Raw genomic sequence first — 23,723 nt, 5'->3', positions numbered from 1 at the left:
ACGTTTACTGGAGTTTAAATATTATTATATTTTATACAGACTTATATTATTAGCTAGAGGAAGGAGGATTCCCAGGAGATAAGTATGATAACTTCTTTATTCTTAAACGGGGAAGCCAGGGCAGAGAGTTGCAGTGATTCGCTGGGTCCCGCAGGAGACGAGCAGCCAAAAAGACCCCAAGGTCCCTGTCCCCCTGCACTCTGCCTTGCCGACCTCCCTCTGCAAGTGGCACAAGTGTGCAGTAACCGCTCACCAGCCGCAGCTCCTCCGTTTCCACTAGTATTGCAGGCTCCTGCCTTTGCCTTTTTAACTGATGGGTTTCAGGGACAAATTTTCTTGGGGATTTCTATTTTGCGTGTTGCACATCTGAAAGTCTGCAGGCAAACAGTGCTGGGCTTTGCCAGACAAAAGCAGGAGCATCTGCAAATCCTAGGGGCACCTTTGAAGAGCCCCAGCGAGAATGTTGCCCCGTGTGATAATGATGCCGATTGCTTTAGAGAGTAGAAGGGAATAATTTGTTTCCCATTCATCCCAACAGAGCTTTGCTTGATAGGAATTTAGGTCTTTCTCCCTTGGGAGGTATAAAGCTGCATCTTTAAAGCTGATTGCACACATCTTCCTGTCTAGACAACACAAGCTACTGCCAGAAGGAAAGTATAAAATTGAGGAATGAATTTGCTAGCCTTGGTGATGTTATTTGCTTGAAAGTAATCAGCTCTCTTGCTTGTTTCAGCTCACTGTAACATGAGGCTTAGTCCATTAACTGCTTCATATTGCTCGCTATCTCCCCGTGGAAGTCACTCCGGCTTCCCCCCGCGCAGGGTGTGCATGTGTGTGGCCAGCTTTGAGCACAGCGCCGGGGTGAGGCAGATGGACCGTCCCCGGCCGGTAGTGAAAAGTGGGAAAACAGAGCTCGACTGGCAACATTTAATTAGAAGCAAATACAAAGCCGCGTGAGAAATCACTTCCTCCTACTGCTTCCCTTTTCCTGCTGTACACAAGAAGATAAGAAAGCACCGACAGGCTGGCCAGGAGCAGCACGCCATTGCGGCACTGGCTACTCTAGGACGGAGCCCCGGCTCACCCAACGCCCACCCTTCCTCTAGCAACAGCAAGAGCCTGCCGAGTTAAAGCTTTTGACACCACGGACTATTCCCCTGCTCACCCTTCATCGGCCCTGAGGCTGCTTTCCACACCAGCAAGCGTTTTCGGAGGCTCTGCAGCGGACAAGAGGAAGATGTGCTTGTGGGAATAGCCCCAGCGTTTCTGTCACATCTATTCATCTCCCTTCCTGGTGGAAGCAACTTTACATCTTGGATTTGATCATTAATCCTCCTCATTAATACCCTGTGACTGCAACAATTTCAAGGATTTTTGGGAGGGTCTTCACTCAACAATACTCCTACCAAGATGGAAATTTTCACTGTATTGTCTCGGGGAGAGCAGCATATCAATAGCTGCCAGTAATTAAGACAAAGACCTCATCCAGACACCGTATCATGTAGCGGCTTGCCTGCCTGCTTCACTTAGAGCCGACATTGAGCAACAAAGTCAAATCTTGTCACGTGTTTTTGTTCAATTTAATGTAATGTAGTTGTGACATAGCGAAAGAACGCAAACCAGAAGGAAATCTCTGCCTTGGTTCTTCTTGCTCCTTACCAAAGCAGTCTAAAAAGGCCTCCAAAGATAATCCTTTAAACATCTGATTCTGCTAAATGATGAGTTTTTATTATACTCAATTTTAAGTGTTTCTTATTTTGGTGACAATTTTGTCAAAATTCCAAGTACTGAATCTCATTTGCTCTGCTGCTCCTTACAGTAAATGACAACCAGACTGCCAGTGTCTAACTGGGATTTCTGCTTCCACATGGGGTTAAAATACAGGTCTGGGACAGAGACGGCAGCTCTTGGGAGAAAGCAGTTGGGGGGTTTTGTTCCTGGCTGTCCTGACGCTGACCTTACATTGCAATGTAAGGAAGTTGTTCCCTCTCTGTGCCTCAGTTTCCCTACCCCTACAAAGAGATGATCCTGTTTTCAAGATGCTTTGACAATCTCAGCTGAAAGTTTAAAAGAGGCGGCACTATCTGACTACCGCACATGAACAGATATGGGGATTTGGATATCATGGTTTCATAGCTGGGTGAAAATATTAATTTTTTCCTACTAAGAAAACCAGCTGTGTAATAAAAGAGCTTCCATGCACATTCATGATAAAAGATTTAAACTTCCCCCAGCACAACAAAACTCTCTCTGCCGCAAGTAAATCAGAGGGTGCAAATCTGCTGATTTGGACAGAGAGGCACTGGGGGAGTTTCTCAGCACGTGGCTCTGACACCCGTTAGTGAAGTCGTTCCCTTGCCAGCTGTCGGAGGCACTGTGGGAACCGGCCCCAGCCCAGCTGGAGCAGAGTGGAGGGTGGCAAGCAAAGATGCTTCCTCATCACCTAACCTTGCAGCTTCCTCTGCCAGGGCCGGTTTGTCCTTCCCGGCGAGGCAGCGATGCTTCAGGTGCAGCCGCAGGAGCATCACGCTGTGCGACCAAGATGTGGCACAAAGCTCAGGAGCAACCGTGCTGAGGAGGGGGAAGATGGGACAGCGGTAGCAGCAACAGCATCTTGGAGTTGCTCGGTTCAACCCGAGATGATTGATTTGATTGCACTGAACCAAATCCCCAGAGCTGAGCCCTCTGCCAGGGCTTAGTGCCGGGCCTCCTGCGAGGGGCTCCAGGAACCATGGCCTTTGCTCAGGCACTGGCTATTTGACTGAATATCAGCCAAATTTTGGAAAGGAACTTGGCCAAAAAGCATTTTTGGGAAAAAGAAAAAAAAGGAAGAAAAAAAAAAAAAGAAGAAATAAAAATGAGCCCCAGGGGCCTCCCTCCCCCCCAATTTCTTTCTCATGCTGAAACCCACAATACGAGGCATGCTCAGAGAGAGAATAACTCGGGTCTGCTGGAAGCATCAGGGTTTCAACAGTTGTTTCAGAATGAAATAAAGACCCTAGAAAATTTTCACCGAGCATCAGCAGGCAGGAGTCCAGCCCCTTCCCGCCCAGAAGAGCCATTAGCCCGGCAAGCACGACGCTCCCCCCGGACACGGGAGACCCAGGTGTGAGCCCTCGCTTGGCGCGAGGCTCTTCCCATTCAATAGACATTGGTCTTGAGAGAGGAAGGGAGGAACTGGGGGCTCAGCTGGGTGGTGAATCCTGTGAACAAAGTGCTCAGATGTGAGTTTACAGGACACTATCCACCCTCCACAAACTTCTGCGGACACTCGAGCGCGCCCTGCACAGGATGAGTTACGTAGGCGTTACTGCTGCGCTGGAAGCGTCCACACTCATGGCAAACAGCCATAAATTTGAACTGTGGTTTACTGCGCACTGACTCCCCCATGTACAGTCCTGCAGTTAGATCACACATGAAAGAGTAGCCTAAATCTTGCATCTGCCTAATCCAGGCATATTCCTAATCCAAGGAATAGCCCGGGCTGCCTGCATCTCACAGGCATCACACTCTAAGCAGTTGGTATACCCTCCTTCCTCTCACCTCTCCCAAATTTACTTTCCATCAAAAGCAATATATTTTGAATTGGGCTCAAAAGTTTCAACGAGAACTTTTCATTCATCTCTAACTCAAAGCAGGTTGGCCTAAGGGAAAATCCTGCTGCTCCCTCGAGGTACCTCGTTCACTGATCATCTGCCCTGTGCCTCTGCACCCCAGCTGCATCTCAACCCCACCATGGAGCGATCCTGCCTGTCCTTCTCTTCGGGACGAGCTGCACTCGCTCAGCCATAACATCTGGGTGGCGGCACCCCTTTCATGCAGGGGGATGGAGACCCAGTTTAAAGACTTTAAGCAACAGAGGATACAACTTATCTCTGGTTAAATTCTCCCAGCAGCTAATTACCCTCACTGTTACCCAGCAGTTCTCTTCTTGTGTTAGTCAGAGAAAGCACACCAATCAGCTCTTCCTCTAATCTTGGTTTATTAGATGTCATATTTGATATTCTCTGTTTGTCTTGCATCTAAACAAAAGCAAATTTCAGGCTCATCCATGTTTTCCTACGCTACTTTTGATTTATCTAGCCATTTCATTTCCTCAGTGGCTCCTCTAAGCTTTCAGATAGATAGATCTCAAGGTACAGCCGCACTACCAGTAGGCTAGCAGTGTGGTGTGAGGGGTACTGACTGACCCACCCTTACATTTGATGGGACGTTAGTTTTGAAGAGAATTTCCCAGATGTACCTAAAATCTGCATTTTCAGAATTGCACATCTATTGCTGCAACAGCATGTGCAACGACAGTAAATATATGCACGACCCAATGGCTCAAAGCTCAGGAGGCACCTACAGGCATCACAGTTGTGCCAACAAGCCCAGAAGTCCTGCAGGCAGATCGGGCATGAAACGTGCAGTCAGTTTGTCATATGCTGTTCTGGAGCTGGGGGCAGAAATCCCTGCAAGAGCCAAAAGCCACCGAGAGGCCGCGCAAGGCTCCCGCTCGCCAGAAAAGGGAAGTGGAGGCCGCAAGAATGGTACAAAGATGTGTCACAGCACGAGCCCAGAACAGCCTGCCCATGGAAGTGCAAACATGCACGGCTTCGTCCCGGATCTCCGACTTCCCCTTCCCCGAACAGGGGGAGTTGAAAAGATGGGCAGAAAAGGACAAATTCAACTCCTCCAACGTGCCCTCAAGAGTAAGTCTTGCTGGGCAGGCCCGTTTGGGTTTCAGCATGAGCACATCTCCAACCCAGCCCTACTTGTGAGAGTGTGCATCACGGTATCGAGCCGTGATACGGTTTTGAGTTGCCATCAAAGGTTCTGGTTTCGCTAATACAAATAGGAATTAGTTGCATGTTGGAAGTCACATACAGTTAAAAGTCAGGGCCCCATGGGAAGCCTCGGCTAGAAAACAATGTCTCCTTTGACTTAGAAACCACAAGAAAACACATACGGCAAAATTCAAATATAAAAGGAAAGTGGAACATACGTTTGTTATTGTAAAGCAGCTCCTGTGTGCTCCATTAAAAACTACCATCCCAGCTTCTTTTTAAGTAAAAAAAAGGCAGTGAAAGTCACCCAAATTTTAAAAGATAAAACCCAGGGGAAAGCAGCCCATGCAGGCAGACAGCACAAGCTGTGATGGGTCAGGGGTACCCTGCGGACCTCCCTGGTGATTTTAGGATAGCGTCAGCAGGCAGGGACTGAAGTCTCAGCCCTCTTGAGATATCTCCCCCTCCTGCTGCAGGGGGAGATGGGGAAGTTGTTGTCCCTGACACTCTGACTTGAAGGAACTATTCCCTCCTCCATCCCGGCCCCGTTACTCATTTTAACCCACCACCTTTGACTAAAAAAAGACCCCAGACTTCAGCAGCAGGCGAGGCAGGTCGCAGGGATGTTCCCTGCAGGGGACCACAGCTCTGGCGGGGCACAGAAAGCTGCCGCCCATCAGTGCGCAGTGGCTGGGGAGCCTGTGTCAGCCGAGGGCTGCGCCGCACCAGCGAGGAGGTCCGAGTGACGGGCTCCCAGTGCCTGGGAAGTGCCCAAACACCGGAGCTGGTACCCAAAGACAGGCGGCAGCAGCTCCGCCATCCACCCGGTCCCCAAGAGCGCTTGCCCCAGACGCAGGCTCATCTGGCTTGGTGCCTGTCTGCCCCAGCATCCAGAACCTCCGGCTGCAGGATGGGGCAAACTTTCTGGCTGAAGAGTGAGTTTTTCCCCACCCCGAGTCGGGGACCACCGATGCAGGGTGTGCGCCGGGCAAGGCACTGCCTTGGAAAACTGGGGCCCGAGTCACCAACGTCCTCAGCTGCCTTCGAACACCACAGCCTGGGGTTGTGCTGCACGGATTCGACTATCTGACACAAGCAGTGGCAACAAGCGGGTTTGTTGATGAAGCACTGAGTTAATAACGCAGTTAGGAACCAAGAGAAAAGGTGAGACATGCAAATGAGTTACTGATTACTTATAAGCTGGTTTTCATTCAGAAGTATTTGAGCCTTTTGTAAAGATAAGTTAGAGAAGCAACACATCAGGGAAAGGATTTGCTAAGACAGCAATAAAAAAAGCCCAAAATACCAGAGCAAGGCACGCTCCTTTGAGAAAATGACTACAAATTACTGTGCTGAAGAGCCTCGTAAAGAAACAGGTTCCCCGAGGATTGTTTACAGCAAAGTAAGTCAAAAAAACCTAGGTCCTTGGGGGGAAAAATAGAAATAATAAGGAAAAAAAAAAAAAAGGAAAAAGGTTTATATTTACTCTTTGACCCCAAGACTTATCTGAGTTCTCATAAACAGATTTTTAACAAAATAATATACCTCAGCCTCTCTACAGCCCATGGCAGATGCACATCTGAAATTGATGCCCTGTGTCACTGCTCTCAATTATAGGAGATGAATGCAGCAGTACATCACCCGTTTATCTAGCACCGATTACCTCCAAGGACCCCAGAGGACTTCAGAATGTGGGAAGACGATGATGTGAAATGGATTTGTCTCATTTATACTCATGGGCTGCAACACGTGTAAACGCAACCACTTCTAATGAAACAAGTACAGACCAGGTATCCAGAATATGCGGCCAATCATTTACATAAATCAACTGCTCATCTTCCCTAAAAGCTTTTCCTTTCCCTTCCACTTCACTTGAAGGAAGGACAGACAAGGGTTCTGCTTAGAACTCCCTGAAATACCACACAATCGTGTGAAACATCATTTCCATCTTGAAAAAAAATCTGGCTTCATGCAAAGCAGTAGGACAACACCAGAACCACTAAGTTTAATGAATATCTTCAAAATAATATTTTTATGGCTTTTAAGGGACCACAGACTCTTCTTGACCATGGGGTGAAGCTCATTCAGACCCAACTTTTGCTACTAAAAAGGCCTTTCCTTCTCATCACTGCCTTAAACAGTTCAAAGACAGGAGACCTTCTGCTGAAGAACTGCAGAGAAGTTCTTACCACCACATTTTCCTGTGGGCAGCATAAGAAAGACACCAAAGACACCTATGCCAGCACCCAGTGTTACTCATGTGCTACCACATGCCCTGTTTCTCTTTGACAACAGGACAGCAAGCAAAGCCAGCAACCCAAAAAATTTAATTTCCTCTAAGAGATGGGAGTTCCTAGAAGGATTATTGAAAATAATGCGGGGAGAATCTCAAGGAATCATCTAGTTCATCTCTCCTACCCCAAAGCAGAATTCAAACATATCCACATCCTTCCTAGCAGATGTTTGCCTAAAAACATGCAAAGAAGGAGATTTTTACCCCTCTGGGCAGGGTGTGCTGCCACAGGGTGATCTTGGACAAAGCTAGGTTTGTGTTTGGATTGTCACCTCTATCCCAGTCACATCCATAAGCTCTTTGCACAGGAGCATTCCTAATGGATAGCCTCTTCCAAAGCCTCGACTGGAGCAGTCAGGTACAAATAAGCAGCCATCCCTCAACATCAGTGAAAAAGAGTTGGAAAGGAGCAAAACAATCCTGCCTACCCCTCCTCTGCAGTCTCAGCAACCGGATGGGCCTGCGAGACGGTGGGTGCATGCAAACTTCAGCTTTGTCCTTGCTATGCAGGATTTCCTCGCTGTTCTCAGTGACTTAACATGTAGGGGATACTCACACTGGCATTCAACTTACATCCCTAAAATAGAAGCCCGAGTTTCTCTATAGTTAGTAGCAAACTCTAGTTTCCTCCCAAGAGTGACTCAGAACACCTAAACTGGGAGCCTACACTTCTCCATGTGACTCTAGACGGTCTCTAAAGTCAGATGGTGTGAACATTACGAGAGATGCGTGGCTTCTCTCCTCCTCCCCCAGGCAAACAAAGTAAATGCCCACTTCAGTGTGGCCCATCTAGCCAGAGGTTTTGATTAACCAGACTCTCCTCCTGCCATACTTGGAGTGCACAACCGGTGCAGAGTCTTGTGCACAAACTCTCGGGGCTAGACACGTGAAGAGGAGGAAGCAGCATCAGAGATAAACCACAAGATAAGGCCTGGAGGATATGAGATCTGCTGGTCTGTAGCTTCGGAGCACCCAAAAGAAGAAACTTGCATGCAAAACGCAGTTTTCAAAAAATAAATATTGCGGGCCAACATCATGCTGCAAAAAGTAGCCAACAGCTCTTCCTCCAGAAGGTCTGGCTGATAATTAATCCTGTGTAGGGTTAATTTAATGGGAAATTAGAAAATTCAGAAAAAAAATATTAAAACCCCATTATATTTTAGAAAACGTAATCAAAACAGTGGAATAGCAGTCTGTTGAAAGTGACTGTAAAATGCATGGGACACGAATGGGACATTCATCCTCAGCATAAATCCCACTGCTTTGGTGGGCCGCTCCCGCTCGGGACAAGGTTGGCTTCTCAGTATTTAAGTCCATTGTTTGAAAGACAGCACTGGCTTCAAAAAAAAGTTGCTACGGAGAGGTCCTAATGCTCCAGAAAATTCCCAAGGGCGGTGTGTCCCAGTCTGCCATCTGAAAAGTGCTGCGGGTCCCCAGCGCCAGGCCTGCAGCCTGCAGGAGAACACCAGCGCTGTCACCCCCGGGAGCCATTCCTGCTCCGGGGCCGAATGCGATAGCACTTGTTGAAAACTCATTTAATTTAATTTCCCTACAACCATCTGCCTTTAACTCATGCCTTTCCTCAACACAGCATCCACCTTTTAAAAATCTCCCATTTCCTTTTCTCTGTTTCCGTACTGCTTGCATCTGACAAGAACACGAAAGTTAAAATTCACTGAGGGGGGAAAAAAGAATAAAAAACCCAACCTTGAAGCCAAATAACTTATGACATGAAAGCTTTGGATTTTACTAGCCTTTCCAAGTTTCAGATGTCATAAACCATACAGGTGCAACTATCTCAATGCTCTGTATGCCCATATGAACCTTGTTAGGTTAAAGTGAACACAAATCCAACAAATACTTCCAGGTTTATACTAAACCTTCATAAACCGTCCACATTTTCCCCATATGCAGGCACAGCTGCGCAAAGGCACATCTGCTTGGGAAACTAACGTGGATCGTTGAATTTATAGTTTAAGATCCTTAAGCTTGATGGCAAATTATGATAAAACTAGGAATATCAGTTCCTGTCTCCAACTGAAAATATAAATCCCTCTTTGATTGATATTGATTACAGGAAGGAAACAAAGCACTTATATTTCCCCATGTCATGAGAAACTCCTTCATTGCAATAAACACCCGGTTGATAGGGATATCTTGGGAAGGTAAATGATACTATATTTGTAAGCAAACTAAGAAATGGGCAAGTGCTGATTGTCCATATAGTTCATACATCCATGTAGCTTCAAATGCACCACAGCGGGCTATGAGTTTGTCAGATTCATAAACTAAAAAGATTGCATATATTATTAAGGTATGTCAAATGTGATTGCTATTTATTATTGCCCTTCCCCCCTTACTCAAATATCCAGTCCATACAAGTAAGTCCAGCTCAACTGAAGTAAACAAATTCATTGATTCAGTAATTTATGGCTTGATTTTAAAAGGGGCTGAGCCTGCAGGGCAATACCCAACATATGTTCCAAGTTAAGCGCAAGCCAACCCAGTAAAATTAGTGGTATCGATCACATGCTTAAAATGAAGCATAAACTTCAACTTTTTCTTGGTTTTGTGCTTGCCATAGCAAATCCTGAGTGCAAGAGGAACACCTGTAGGGTGCACCCCAACTTTGGCTAGTGGAAGGCGTAGCTGTGGCTGATGGGTGCCACTGCCGTACCTCATTGCCAGCAACATCCCCCTGGCACCTCGCCACCCCGACCAAATGCTCGGCTCAAACGAGGAGGAAAGGAGGGAGAAGACTGATGTGGCCCCACGTGGCCCCAGTGCAGCTACTCAGCCGTTATTTCACGCTACCCTTTGAAAAGTGAAGGAAAAGCCCCTCACCCTCCACGACAGAGTAACGGTTCAGCTCATCCGCCCCACAGGTCAGCAAAGGGCCACAGCTTGCTCCCTCCATCACTGCCAGATTGGATTCTCTTCACTGGCTTCGGCGGGGGGACGTCCCTGCTCACGAGCATAGCTAGGAGCAGAACTGGGCTCTTTAGGGCGATATAAATGATGTCTCAAAGGAGATACAAAATTATGTTTCTGTAGTGACATCGGCCCAAATCACCTGCCTAAACCCATTCACCCTTTATAGCATTACAAAGTGAATAAACGTGTCCTCTCTGTATTCACAGCTTTATAGAAGCCAAAATTTTTCTTGCAATCCTCCCCACTGCTAGGTAATTATCTTGCCCTGATGTCTCCTTATCACACAGCTACTACAGCTAGTACAGGTTTCCCCGGGGTGGTGTTCACCCAGGACGAAGAGAAGGCAGCGTTACCCCAGACGACAAGCAGAACCGCAGGCAAGGTGGGACACGGCGTCGGCAAGTTACGCATAAACCAGGCGCTAGATTGAAATGGATGTACTCAGTGTTTGAATTGCTGAATTACTGAATTCACATGGGTGAAATTCTCTGACCTAAACTTACATGGGCTTAAAATGAGAAGTTTCACTGCATAACCAGAGGACGGGGGAAAAAAAAAAAGAAAGAAAGGAGAAAAAAAAAAAAAAAGAGTAAAATTGCTAAGGAGAAAGCAAATGCATGAAAGACATTGCTAGCAAAAGGCAGCTGTTGACTCTGGGGAAACTCCAGTTCAACATCCATACCTTCCTGATCCAACTCCCATGGCTGGGAGGTTAACGAAGGTTGCTTTGCCTTTCTTTAAACCTCAAGTGAATGTGTAGGAGTCATGTAGAGTTTGGCTGTATGGAGGTTAGATACAGCCAGAAACACAGGTAGCAACTCTGCCACATGGGCTTGGTCTGCAGGAACGTGGGGGGACACAGCTCCAAACCTCTTGCTCACCGCTTGCAGGAGGACATGGTTCTTCAGATCTAAGGCGAGCTGTTAGTTATTTTCAATCCCAGTTTGGTAGGTCACTGAGCTACACTGAGTTTGAAAGCCAGGCTTGATGTTTGCACCTTTTGAGCCTCACAAAAAGCCCTTGTTTACACAGAAGAGTCTGTTCTCAAGATAAAATGGGCTCAGCTGGAACTCAGGACAGCTGGGCATCTGATGACATCCATGACCTCACAGGAGGTTTAACATATAGCCCAGAAAAGGTGGCAAATATTTGCCTAAGTTTCTGACCTTTCACAAGCTAATCCAAAACAACGTTCCAAACGCCTAGGACTGCGCCACAACTTCAACTTCAGACACTTTACACACACGTACAAGCACGTCCAGGTTCACACCCTCCCCTCTTCCAGGGTCAGCCCCCAGCAAGGCTTTCAAAAATGAACTCACCCCCGACTTTTACTCTACAGAGTTGTTCTCCAGCCCCTTACCTGGACGACGGGGTGGCCTCCAGTTGGTGCCTTGACGGCCCCTCGGCTTCCCTCCGTCTCGTAGTGTGCCCGGTGGTGGGGCTTCGGCTGCACCTCGATGCGCAGCTCGTAGGAGCCGGACTGGCTGGAGAGCGGCCACTCAAGGGGTGGCAGCGACTGGACGGGCAAACTGGGCAAGAGAGAGACAACACCAGCTGAAACTCTTTAGCGCTTAATTTCTCAGAGCCCTGATCCCTTCTTCCTCCAAGTGCCCCAGCGGGGTTGCTCTCACCAAAACGTTTAGGGCTCTGCTATCAATATCAATGAGAATACGCTGTCCTGCTCACGGGTGATTAAAAGCTTTGCTGAACTTCAGGATGAACACAATAATTTCTGGGGGCCCATCTCCTTGCAGAGAATAGAATATTTCTATTTCTTCAATGGAAGTGAATATTTCTATTTCTTCAATGGAACTATCTGCAGCAGTTATATTTTTTCAGAGATCCCCCTCTTTTATCTAGCTGTTGCTGTGCATCTTAAACTTTGATCACAGAGCATATACTCTGAAATATCAACTCCATTTACCATTACTTACCAGTTGCGTAAATTAATAATATTTATTATTTTCATGAATATTAAAATGCACACGAATAAAATGCTGAATAGTCTTACCTGATACTAGTTTTCCTGTGATCAAAATACACAAGGGTTTATAACATGAAATTACTACATCGAAATGTACAACTAGAGCTTGCACTGGACTTTAAACAACTCCTATTTCGTTAGTACAAACTGCTGCCAGGACCCATCTCACAAGCTAAGGAGAGTCACAGCCCATGTTCTTTCACTCGCAATTTGTGTTTAGCAGGTTGGGAGCAGCACGGGATAACGTCAGCGCGGGGACAACCTTGCTGCCGAGCGGGACAGCAGGGCTGACAGGGTGCCAGCGGTGACGGCAAGTGGAGTCACACACTTGGCAACCTCCACCCTGGCAGACGTGCAGCGCTCAGGGTCCAGACCTGCATGCCGCCCGCGCCAGGCAATGGAGGGAGTCGATGAGATTTGGGTTAAACGACCATTAACAAATTAACAACAACAATGTGACAACAATAAGTCACTTGGGGTTGACCGAATGCTCAGCCTGACTTGGAGCAGGGCGCTCTATTTTGAATCAGGAGATATTTGAAGTATTTTCATCCTTGGTGAAAATTTGTAAGCGAGACATTCCCTGAGTTTAGAAAAGCAAACAAACCACTTTCTTCAAAAGCTGCAGGATGGAACGAGAGTGTTCAGCCTTTGTCAAAGGCTGTTTGCAATCTCCTTTTTAGAGAAATAATTTGGAAAATTGAATTTTTCATATGCTGTGCTACCAATGAACCACTTTGATGATGTTTCTTCCAAACCCAGATTTTTTCATCTCTTGGAATCACAATGGATTGGGCTCCCATTAACCAGTGCTGCCCCTGAGCACTTAGCTCTGGTCTCAGCAGGACCTGCCCAAGCAAACACTCCCTAGGGAACACTACGTGTGACAGAGGGCATCGCACCACGAGAAAACACACAGCCACGAGAAGCATTACATACCTGCAGATAGGTATTGCAGGCACCAGTTGCTTTGTCCAGGATGGAGGTACCAACAAAATTGATTCTGGGGCTGAGTTTCTCCTGTCCTCCTGCTCACAAGGCCCATGGAAGTCAACAGTCTGAAAGACGTGACACGGAATGCTGTTTTTGTGGGAAGGCATTGATGAAGGATCAGGGCTGGTTTTCCAAATTTTCGTGGGAACACCACAGGAAGGATCCGTAGGAAGGGTGTTCATAGCATCCATGGAAAGAGAAGCGCTGGGCAACTGCGTGTAAGTAACTGAAGAGTTGTCTTCTCTCAAGGGGATGCGAGGAGAAGACTGTGGAGAGGGGGTCCTTGACTGTCGTGGAGAAGTGGAAGGCAGCTGAGTACTGTAGAGCTCAGTGCAAGAGTACCTCCGTTTTGCACCTGGTGATGAAGACCTTGAGTTGGGACAGGGTGATGGTGAATGTCGTCCCAAGCAGGTTTCCTCCGTGATGCTTGTTCGTGGTGACATTATTGGAGAGGTTCTAGGAGAATAATGAGTATGGATGTTTTGAAACTGTGGACAAAGGTCATCACTAGGACCATTATTTGGTGAAACACATGGTGATGTGCAAGGAGATACATTTGTCTCTGAAATGAAACTTGCAGAGGAGCCGCTACTAGCTGGGCTCAAACACAGTGGTTCTCTGTAGCCCTCAAAGCCAGGGACAGGCAGGGTAACCCTTGGGCTAGTGGTAGCTGAGTTTGACTGATGTTCTACCAAAAGAACATCTGTGTCTCTGCTGCGGAAGGGACCCCCTGAATGAATCAGTTCATGATATGGAGTAATTTCAATCCTAGGGCTCGGAGCAGAGGCCCCTGCAGCGTTGGCAGGGTGTGTAGGTGTTGTCCCTATGCTATCTGGCTGTCCATATCTGCCCATGGGATCTGCAGAAAGGCTAGAAAAAGGCAGGGGGCATGGCTTGAGGCCACAGTCCAAGACATCATGAGCGTATGTAACTCCAGAGGGTGGGCTGTTGGTTTTATGTGGAGTCGGTTCTTCTGGAAAAAGAAGGGTCTCTTTAAGACTATAAATATTATTACAGAAGCTGAGCAATCATGGATTAAAAAAAAAATATATATGCATATTTATAAACTGGTTGTGATCGGATATTAGGTAAATATTTTTTAAATTCTTTTTAACTTCAATTAATGCTTGTGAAAAGTACTGGATTAACAGCCAGGGAAGCTCAAGTGCTCAGAGCAGATGCAGCATGGACAAAAACACTGCAAATATCTCCACGCCGCCCGGCCAGGCTCCCTCGACCTGAGCCCTGAGCTCAAGGGATCACCTGGAAGGGTCGGCGCCATGTCAGCCTCTCTGCCCATTTCCGTGCTGGCCTCCCTACCCTCTCTGCCAAATATACCCCTTAGTGCCAACGGGGGCATTGTGACTCTGGTCGCCTTTTGTCAACTAGGAGCTGGACTGAGACCATCACATCACAAACCCACTTCCACACAGGTCTACGTAAGACCAAAAGGCTGAGGAAGAGCTGTTAGTGAAGGGAGAAAAAAAACCTTACACAGCAAAGCCCAGCCAGAAAAGGCTTCATGAAACCAAAGCTGAGCTCAAGTTCTTGAATTAAACAGTTCTGTGTGCTGATTTGTTTGGCTCCATATCATGTCAACAAGTTTTGGTGACAGGTTTCACATGAGAAAGCACCAGATGATCGGAAAATATTCACAAATATTTGTTAGAAAAGAGATAGAAAGGATCCAGCCCCATGGTTACAGGCAATCACTTTCCAATTTCAGCTCAAGGAACGTTTTGGTCAAAGAGGGATTATAAAATACACAGTAACAGGTAAGTGTTCACTGCAACCCTCTCTCCTGGGGCAAAAACCCCCTCAGTTTTCAGAGATTCTCAATCTTGCAAACTATTCCCAGGTTGCAGAGTACAGGGATGCTTCTGGGCAATACAGAATTCCCACTGAGCCCGCTTCTGATGTCGTCCCAGCACCCCACCGGGTCCTCAATGCCAGCGGCATCCGAGAGAGCAGAGTCGGGCCAGGCATCCCCGGGACAGACCCCTCGATGTACATCAGCTTCCCCAGCCCGGGAGCTGAACAATATTTGTCTTTACACAAAAGCATGCAAAATGCTATCAGGATTTTTATGTTTTTAAAGATTTCAATGTATCCAGCAGGAAATATCTGAAGTAGCTCCACAGTTTGAGATTAATTCATACTATCTGCTCACCCCTGGGCGCAGATCAGTATGTGGCATAGGTGAAGAGAGTTTCATTTAAATATTTAAATAACTGTTCCAGCTTTTTCTCTAACTCCTACACTGCGTGAGGCAGCATTTCCCACGAGCAAATAATATTGTACGTAAAGCCAGGTAGGAGCTGACTGTCCTTTCTGCAAAAGTAGCGAAAGACAGTAATAAAACTTTTACACAGAGATAGACTGCAATTTAATTTCAGGGTGGTTCTGTTGGTTTTCTGTTTTAAACGCTTCTTAGTTTAAGCAAATCCTAATAAAAAAAATTATTTTTTCCTTAAAGCAAAATCCCTCCACTGATTTTTGACTACTGCTTTTTGTGCTCAGTGTTTTGCACAACCTGGAAGAAACCCCACAAAAAGAAAAAATGTTGCTGAGCCTTCGTGCTTACTGGGAAAACCCGACAGCCGACCAAACAAAGCAACACACAGAACGTCTATGTGACAGGACAGGAGACGACTGGGGGAGTCCAGCTTGCAGCTTTCTTAAGGTTCCCTCTGGCTTTTAATCCCAGCACACAGCTGTTTTGGGGATGGGGAAAACAGCAACGAGTCACTGAATTTTGAGCCGAACATATTTTTAGCATCGTTGATCTCGGCTATCAGAGCTTTGGCACTCACAGGAATAGCGTGTCATTCACACCACTCAAACTCTGACGCATCGAGCCTAGATACTGATGCTAGGATTCGCTCTGAATAAAACTCATCACTCCTTCGGCCTCAACAGAGCAACACACCCCTCTGCACTCACACGAAACATCCCTCCCACGGCTGTTGGAAGAATCACTCTGATTTAAGCTGATGCAAGGGAGAAAATCAGCCCCAAGCAGAGCGAGGCGTGACGCCAGGACTTGTGACGGGACTCAAACAGTGACCAGGAACAGCAAAAAAACACCTCTCCAGGCTCAACAGCTTCACATCAAGGAACAGGCGGCCGTTTCAGTTCCCCATGCGACACACCTACAGCGAGAGCTGCCCCCACCGTGCTTGTCACGCCGCATCGTCTGTGCCAGACACACAGACAGCAGGTGAAAAACTACAAAACTACAACTGCTCACAGCACTCGTCGAGCAGCAACGCTGGCGTGTGGAGATCTGTGTCGCGGGGTATGGGGAAAGCAAAGACCTATTTGTGTGCGCACGCGTAGTTTTTTAAAGTCTTGTGAACAGCAGACACACCCCACACACGCTTTCTGCCCATTAAAGATTGGGGATAACCCAAGGTTTTTTTTTCCCCTCCTGAAATATTGCGTTTAAATGAGCATGTTAATCCCACACGCACACTTTCTGCCCATTAAAAACTGGGGATAACCTAAGTTTTTTTTTTTTCCTCTTGAAATATTGTGTTCAAATGATCATCACACACACACGCACACTTTCTGACCAGTAAAGAGTGGGGATAAACCAAGTTTTCTTCCCCCCCCCAAAATACTGTGTTTAAATGAGCAAGTTCATCCCCAGTATTCACCCTCCAGGAGGATCCACGTTACAGGTATTAATAACAACATAAGCCTTGTGAGTAACAGACACACCCCACACACACTTTCTGTCCATTAAAAATTGGGGATAAACTAAGTTTCCTTCCCCCCCCAAAAAAAAACATTGTTTTTGAATGAGCACTTCACCCTTAGTATTCACCCTCCAGGAGGGCCCGCGTTACAGATATTAATAACAACATAAGCCTTGTGAGTAACAGACACACCCCACACACGCCTTCTGCCCATTAAAAATTGGGGATAAACTACGTTTTCTTCCCCCCCCCTCCCGAAATATTGTGTTTAAAGGAGCACGTTCATCCTCGGTATTCACCCTCCGGGGGGATCCACGCTACAGGTATTAATAACAGTGTTTACGCACAACAACAAGCTGCCGCATGCCCTTGCCTTCGCGCAGGGCTCCGGCAGAGTGCCGCTCCGCCGTGCTGCAGGGGCCACAGGGACCGGGATTGCTCACCCAGCGCTGGCAGGCAGCGAGGCAGGCGGGAGCCCTTTGCCAAGCAGACAACACCCACAGCCTTCCGTAGAGCAAAAATATTTAGTTTCCCCCCGCATGGCAAATTATCAATAAGGCAGGCAGCGGCGCTGGAATGCGGGCAAGACTGCAGACAAGAAAAACCTCGGCTGGTTTGAAGAGCGCCCGGGGAACCGCGCCGGGCAGAGATGCCCAAGGGCTGAGGCTGCCGGCCCTGACTCATCGGCATCGTCAGGAGCCGGGGCTTGGGGAGATCTCCCCACCGAGTCCCAGCCCTGCCTAACTTTGGAGGTACAATGAAATCACTGTCCCGGTCGCTGTTGCCCACGCGTGTGACGACAGGGTCTGTCGCCATGGAAACGCCGGTGATGCTACAACGCAGGGCTCGGACCTCACCCCGGGAGGGAGACGCGGCGGTTGGGTGAAGCAGCAAGTGCTGCTCTCTGGAAATAAATGGCTCTCCCGTCGAAATCAGGAGAAATTCTGCTTTTTGCTTCAGTAGGAGGAGACTGACTACCCCACTCCGGACAACTTGGCTAAGGCAGGCTGGGGTTTGGAATCCGCTGGAGGAAGGGGCAGACCCGAGCCAACATCCCAGCTTCCCCGGGCGAGCACCACGGGAGTTCAGCTTTGTAAACAGTCGAGCTCCTGCCTTTGAGAGCCGGGGGGACTGGGAGAGGTTGCTCCCCAGCAGCCCGGCTGCTTTCTCTCTGCATTTGCAGGCACCAGCAGGAACGCGGAGCAGCCCCAGGCACAGGAATGGCTCTGGGCAGGGGGCCCCAGCGATAGCCATGCTTCTCCCCGAACTGCCAAGGTCAGCTTGGCTAGGGTGGCCGGAGCTGAGGACATCAAACCTCACACTGCTGGCCCTCTGCCACCCTGGGGATGCAGGGAGCAGCCCTGCCGCCCACCAGCTGGGCTCCCCAGGGAGATGAGAGGCCATTGCACCCCCTTCCTTACGAGAGAATAATTATGTGACCGCTCAACCTAGCAAAGGTGTTTTTCAAGAACTGAAGCAGCTTTGAAACCTCTGTGTGAAAGCCCCAGAGGTACAGCTTTGCACCCTCGGTCGTGCCAACTTCAAGGCTTCATCTAGCTCTGAATATTACATGCCAGAACACAGACTGAAATCCTCCTGCAAAGGAAAAGGACCATCCTCTCCACTGCTTTTATGATGGACATCTCAGAGAGCGGCAGGTTCGGCAGAGCTCCTCTGACACCCCTCCGCACAGGCGGTTACGGGGCTTCCCCCCTCCCCGCACTCGGGCATTTCCCAACCTGAGGTTTCGCTGCTGAATCAGCCTCTGATTCAGTACCAAAAGATCCTGCTTGTTTGCAGGGGGGCTACAAGAAAGCGAGCTTGGCACCCAGACAACACCAGCACCTCCTTGAGTTCTCAGCTTTACTGCCTCCAAGCCGACTTCACCACTGCCCTCTGCCACCCAAGTCTCGTGACTGGGGAAGTCCTGCCTCCAAGCCCCCACCCAAACTCCCTCCAAGCTCTCAGCTCTTATTCCCCCGCTTTTTTCCGCAGCCTTTACCCAGTTTCTAGTTCACAAGAGCATCTCTCCCCACAACCGGGGATGGGAGCGGGGCTCTGTGTGCTGCCGTATCGCAAACAAACAGCAAACCAGCTCCTACAGAGACTCACGCACGCTGCGGGCAGCTCCAGCAACCGTCTGGTGGGTGGGCAGCCTCCCAGGTGGGTACCTGCAGCACTGCCATTAGCACTGATTACCCAGAGGAGGTAAAACCCAGGTGAAAAAGATCAAGGGGTTTAAGCTTCAGAGGACTTAACCCTTGATTTGGAGAAAAAACAAAAAACCAAAAACAAACAAAAAAACCCCCAACAAACCTCCTTTTCACACACGTCTGAAAGGCAGAAAGGAAAACCCATGCTGGGTCCTGCTGGGCACCAGCAATTTCCCAACTGGGAATCAGACGGGATGCACACCACTGTGTTCACACATGGCTTTGCAAGGGCCCACCCTCCACTGTTTTTTAAACAAGGCAGTGACTTCAAAGCCACGCAGTCAGCCAAATGTGACCTTGCCAATTAGCATGAAATTAGGGAATAACAGATCACCCCAGCAACTGCATTCCATGGCGGGTTTATACAAACCATAATCTAGGAAAAGCTAAAGATAGCGCCCGCGGGACGAGGGGGACAAGGGAGGGCAGGGGCAGGAGTTGGGTTTTGACCTCACATCCGTTTGCTGCAGCGCAGCTCCTGGGATTTAGATGGAGTTACTTATTTGCATAAGTAAAAGAGTCCAAATTTAATTTGCTCCTTTTTTTTTTTTAATTGATTTGCTTATTGTAATTTGAAGGGGCCAGTCCAGAGCTTTTTTGCATTTTTCAAAAGCCGAGTCGCCAGTTATTTACACTGGCTGCTTGGAAGCTCAAAGTGAAAGTTGGTTTCCTGAGTGAAATCTGGTATTCTCTGTTACATGCGCATATTTGCCTCTTCACTGCGGGGCAGCCGCCGAACACTGCCTCCTGTGTTACTGAGCCAGTCACCAGGGCTGAGCTGCAAGCACTTTATTTATTTTTTTTCCTTTTAATAGCTTTGTACTGGGGAGAAAGAGAAGGAACAAGGCAAATTATACAGGGCCACAAGACGTGGCGATGTCCCTGGGAGCCTGACCTACATGAAAGCAAGCATTTAGAGGAATATTAATATTTATAGATGCTCCCTGCTTCCCCTCTCTATGTTATACACACACAGACCTTGTAGATCCGTATCACCAGATGCAATGTAAGAGTCTGCTGAGCTACAGCAAAGGCTTGAGCCTACGAGAGAATCCTCTCTCCCATTTGCATTCACACCTGTTGAGGATTTTGTCTGGAATCTTATTTAAAGATGGGTTTTGTTTGGATTTTAAGTTTCAAAACACCCCTCAGAGGACCAGTTCTCAAGAGGTTTAACCTCAAATATTAAAAATTATGTGGCAGCTTTACCAATCAGTGGATCATCACACAGTGAACACGGAACAAAAGCGCGTGAAGCGAGCTGCTGAAGCAGAGCAGATGTCTGGCTTTCCAGCATTTCGTCTCTCACAGGGGCCAACAACAGGTATTATGGAGTAATACAAAAAAGCAGTTATCAGAACTTACTCATCTGGGAGCCCCATTTGCAGGAGCGAGTTCAAATGCTCGCTGACTTTCTGTCAACCTTCTCCACTGAGAAACAAGGATCTTCAGCACCTTTCAAGTTTGAAATAAGCTAAAACCTGGGATACCACTAGCAATACCTCCCCCTGTATCTCTCAAGGGAACGCATCTAATGCATTTTTTTAAAAGGAGATAGAAAATATCTTCAACGCCCAAGCGAAATCACAATTTCAACCTAACAGCGCAGGATCCCCGCTTTGCCCAAACTTCCCAAAGCCTCTTCACCTGGACACGACTCTGAGCTCAGCCTGCTGAAGGCAGATGTTTCTGGTTTGCAAATGCTGAGGAGAAGATAGCTAATTAAAGCCTGGCAAGTAAGGGTAAAAGCAAAAGGCACATGGAAAACGGCACTTCGTACAGCACTCCTGCTTTCGGAAATGGTTGGCTTAGCGAGGAGTATCTAATATTAATAATATTGACCGTAGGATTTTTATTTCCCCTTTTTCCCCCCTGTCGCTTTTATAGCGGTCCATGTTCCTGTTGTCTCAGGCACACATAAGCACTCCTGAGTGCCAACTGCTTTCAGTAAGGATATTTCTGGCATTTCCATGGCAACAAGTTGTGATATAGATCCTACTTTTAAAACACAAGCTTAGGTGGATACTGTCAAATCCCAACCTCTTAAAAAAAATTGTTTATCAGAAAATAAACTTTCGTCCCAATTCATTCCTAGAGCCCCAAATTTACATTTTTTTCCTTAAAAAAATTTTTTCAAAAAAAATTTTAAAATCCCATTTAGCAAGTTTACAGAGATTTGTTATTATAGGACTTGTCGTGAGCGGTGGGTGGAGCAGGCCAGACTCTGAGGAAACCAGAGCCTCTTTCAAACAGGCTTTGAATGTAGGAACCAGACTGAAGTGCTGGGATCCACAGACACTCCTCTGGTTTTGGTTCCATTTTGAACCCGCCACTGAAAAGGACTTGTTTTCCCGACTGCAGTTCAGACGAGGCCAGAATCGCACACGAACAAGGAGCATCATTTACCACCGGCATGTGGATAAAGCCCTTTCTCAAAATTTGAACATTTTCTGTCCTTGTGTAAACATGCTTTAATCTTTTGTACATTAAAGGTCGCGGATGTATACTGGATTGCTTACAGACTCTAGCTGGTGCCTTTTCAAAGCGAGGGAGAATGTTCTCCAGATTACAATGCTAGTATATATGGTTGTGATTTTTTTTTTATGCTAATGATTTCCATCTTTGGAACAAACAAAATTACTACTAATTATAGTTTCCAGTCATTCAAATGTGGAGAAAGCAGGCTCAAGAAGGATGTTACTTGTACTACAAGCATACACTGCTCTGCATTTATGTGGTTTGAAGATTAAACTTTCTACCCCCCACCTACGTACTATTATATTCTGTGGAACTTCCCACTTAAGGCCTCACAGCAGTACTCCCTACTATAAAGATGTGAAAAAAAACAGCATCTGAAGCTTTCACTGAGATTTAATGTATTTTCATTAAAATCACTGACCTCTCCCCATCATGGATTTATTTTTGCATGGTTTGATCTACATTAAACCTTGAAAGAAAATTCAGCGTTGTACATCCAATGACATTAGTCATCCTCACTCAGCCTTGATGCTGGTGCACATCTGTATATTTGAACAAGTATACAAAGAATAAAACTCAGTAACAACTCCCCATTTCGCTAATGATACCATGATTCAGGCCTAACAGGTCTCCTCCTGCACCGTCCCCTAGGAACACAACACCTCTCTCTTAAATGCCCTAGAGAAATGGCACCTCTCAACTGTGCAGAATCAAAATGAATGTATCTTAGAAACAATAACCCAGCAATTCTTTCCTCTGGGTCCCGCTTCTTTTGGCTTTGTCTGGTTTACATAAATCTGTATTTTACAGGACAGGAAGTATTGCTTTTTAGTATCATCAACAGAATTATCATTCAGAAAGTCAGGGAACACTTATCACAGTGCTCTTCGTATCACAGACTTGCATAAACTCAGAAAAGTAGGAGAATAGTCTGCAAATCTTTCTCTTTTTTTCTTTTTCTTTAATTTTAACTTAAGCTTATGGTGTTTGGACCCAAACTGGAAACCAGATCTCCCCAGCTCCTTGCCATCCAAGCAGGATGGTAAGACTCATTGCAGGTAGCTAACTCCTTATGGCTCCTAGACCCGATGCTCAAGCTGCCTTTTTGAGTTTCCAGAACACCCTCTACCATGATGATGACGGTCACAAGGAGACCAAGCGAGCTGACCTCTTCTGCTTCGCCTTTCACAGCTGCGCTTTCATGCCCGGGTGCACAACCTTGTAAATAACAGGCAGGTCCCACAGCCGCTTTCAGATACTCGATCACCAAGATGGGGACCAAGCCACTCTGCTGCCAGTGACAGTAACCACTCACAAGCGCCTGCAGGCGAAAGCAGCACCGCAAAACCCGAGAAGCCCGAGCCCGTCGAGCAGCGCACGGCCCGGCATCCCTCGCCGCGCCGGTCCGGGCGGCCAGAGCAGGGCACGTGCCCGGCTGCGGCCCCACCGAGGGTCCCGGCGGGGCTGGCCCCGGACAGGGCAGGGGCCCGGCAGCTCCCCCGGTCTCCACCGCCCTCCGAGGGGCTGCCGGAGGGCGCAGGAAGCGCCCGGCCCCGGGAGCCGCTGGGTCCGGCAGAGGCGGCCCGTGCGCCCCGTCGGGGCGCGGCACCGGCTCCTCCTGCGGCGGCGGCTCCTCACCAACCTTCGATCGGCTTCAGGTAGTCGTAGTCGAAGAGGATGGAGAAGTCAAACTCCTCCTGCGGGCTGCCCTCCCGGGCCGGGCCGGGGCCGGGGCCGTGCCCGGGCCCCCCCTCCTGCGGGTCGGGCTCCGGAGCCGGGGCGGCGGCGCTCATCGCGGCCAGGGCCCGCCTGGCAGCGGCGGGGCGAGAGGGGACGGGAGGGGAGGCTCGCCCGGGGCTGGCCGGCTGCCGAAAGGAGCCCGGAGTGCCACAGCCGCCGCGAAACCCGTCGGTATCCTTCCAAGCGCAAGTGGAGAGGAGTTAGAGGGGAGCAGAAAAAAATTTAAAAAGGAGGAAAACAAGCAAAAAAGATCTCCCGGGCGTCGCTGAGGCGGGCGCGGCTGCCCCCGACGGCGGGGGGGTGGGTGCGGGCGGCGAGCCCCGGCGGCGGCACACGAGGGGACCGGCGCGACGAGCGGTGGCAGCTTCCTGCTCCCGAGCAGCCACCTGCCGCCGGGGCCGCCCCCGGGGAGGAGGAGCCCGGCCCGGCCCGGGCCGCACCGCACCGGCCCCGGGGGAGTGGGGGTGCCCGCGGGGGGGATGCCTGCGGGGGTGGGAGAGCGGAGGAGAGGGGTCTGGGGAGGAGGGGAGGCGGGACGGGGAAGGGAAAAGCGGGGCTGCAAGGGAAGTAATGGCCTTGCACAGGGATGGGAGCCTCCGGAAACCCCATTCAGCC

General features: G+C 48.5%; 1 protein-coding gene across 4 annotated transcripts in view; it reads right to left on the bottom strand.

Annotated features, from left to right (window-relative positions):
- NFATC2 (nuclear factor of activated T cells 2) overlaps window positions 1-23,379 on the bottom strand; it is a 93,834-nt gene extending 70,455 nt beyond the window's left edge. For 2 of the 4 annotated variants that reach the window (XM_074605268.1, XM_074605266.1), the window contains exons 1-3: window positions 23,011-23,379; window positions 12,923-13,949; window positions 11,360-11,528 (exon numbers count right to left, since the gene is read on the bottom strand). In XM_074605268.1, the coding sequence (XP_074461369.1) occupies window positions 11,360-11,528; window positions 12,923-13,949; window positions 23,011-23,161 (1,347 nt within the window). In that variant the 5' untranslated portion in view covers window positions 23,162-23,379. Of the gene's footprint in view, window positions 1-11,359; window positions 11,529-12,922; window positions 13,950-18,993; window positions 20,029-23,010 lie in introns of those variants that run through there. The other 2 variants (XM_074605267.1, XM_074605269.1) reach the window with 2 other exon arrangements.
- Between the last annotated feature and the right edge of the window lie 344 nt (window positions 23,380-23,723).

Source organism: Larus michahellis, chromosome 12 (assembly GCF_964199755.1).
Source record: "Larus michahellis chromosome 12, bLarMic1.1, whole genome shotgun sequence".
Lineage (NCBI taxonomy): Eukaryota > Metazoa > Chordata > Aves > Charadriiformes > Laridae > Larus > Larus michahellis.
This window is presented reverse-complemented; position numbering and strand designations above follow the sequence as displayed.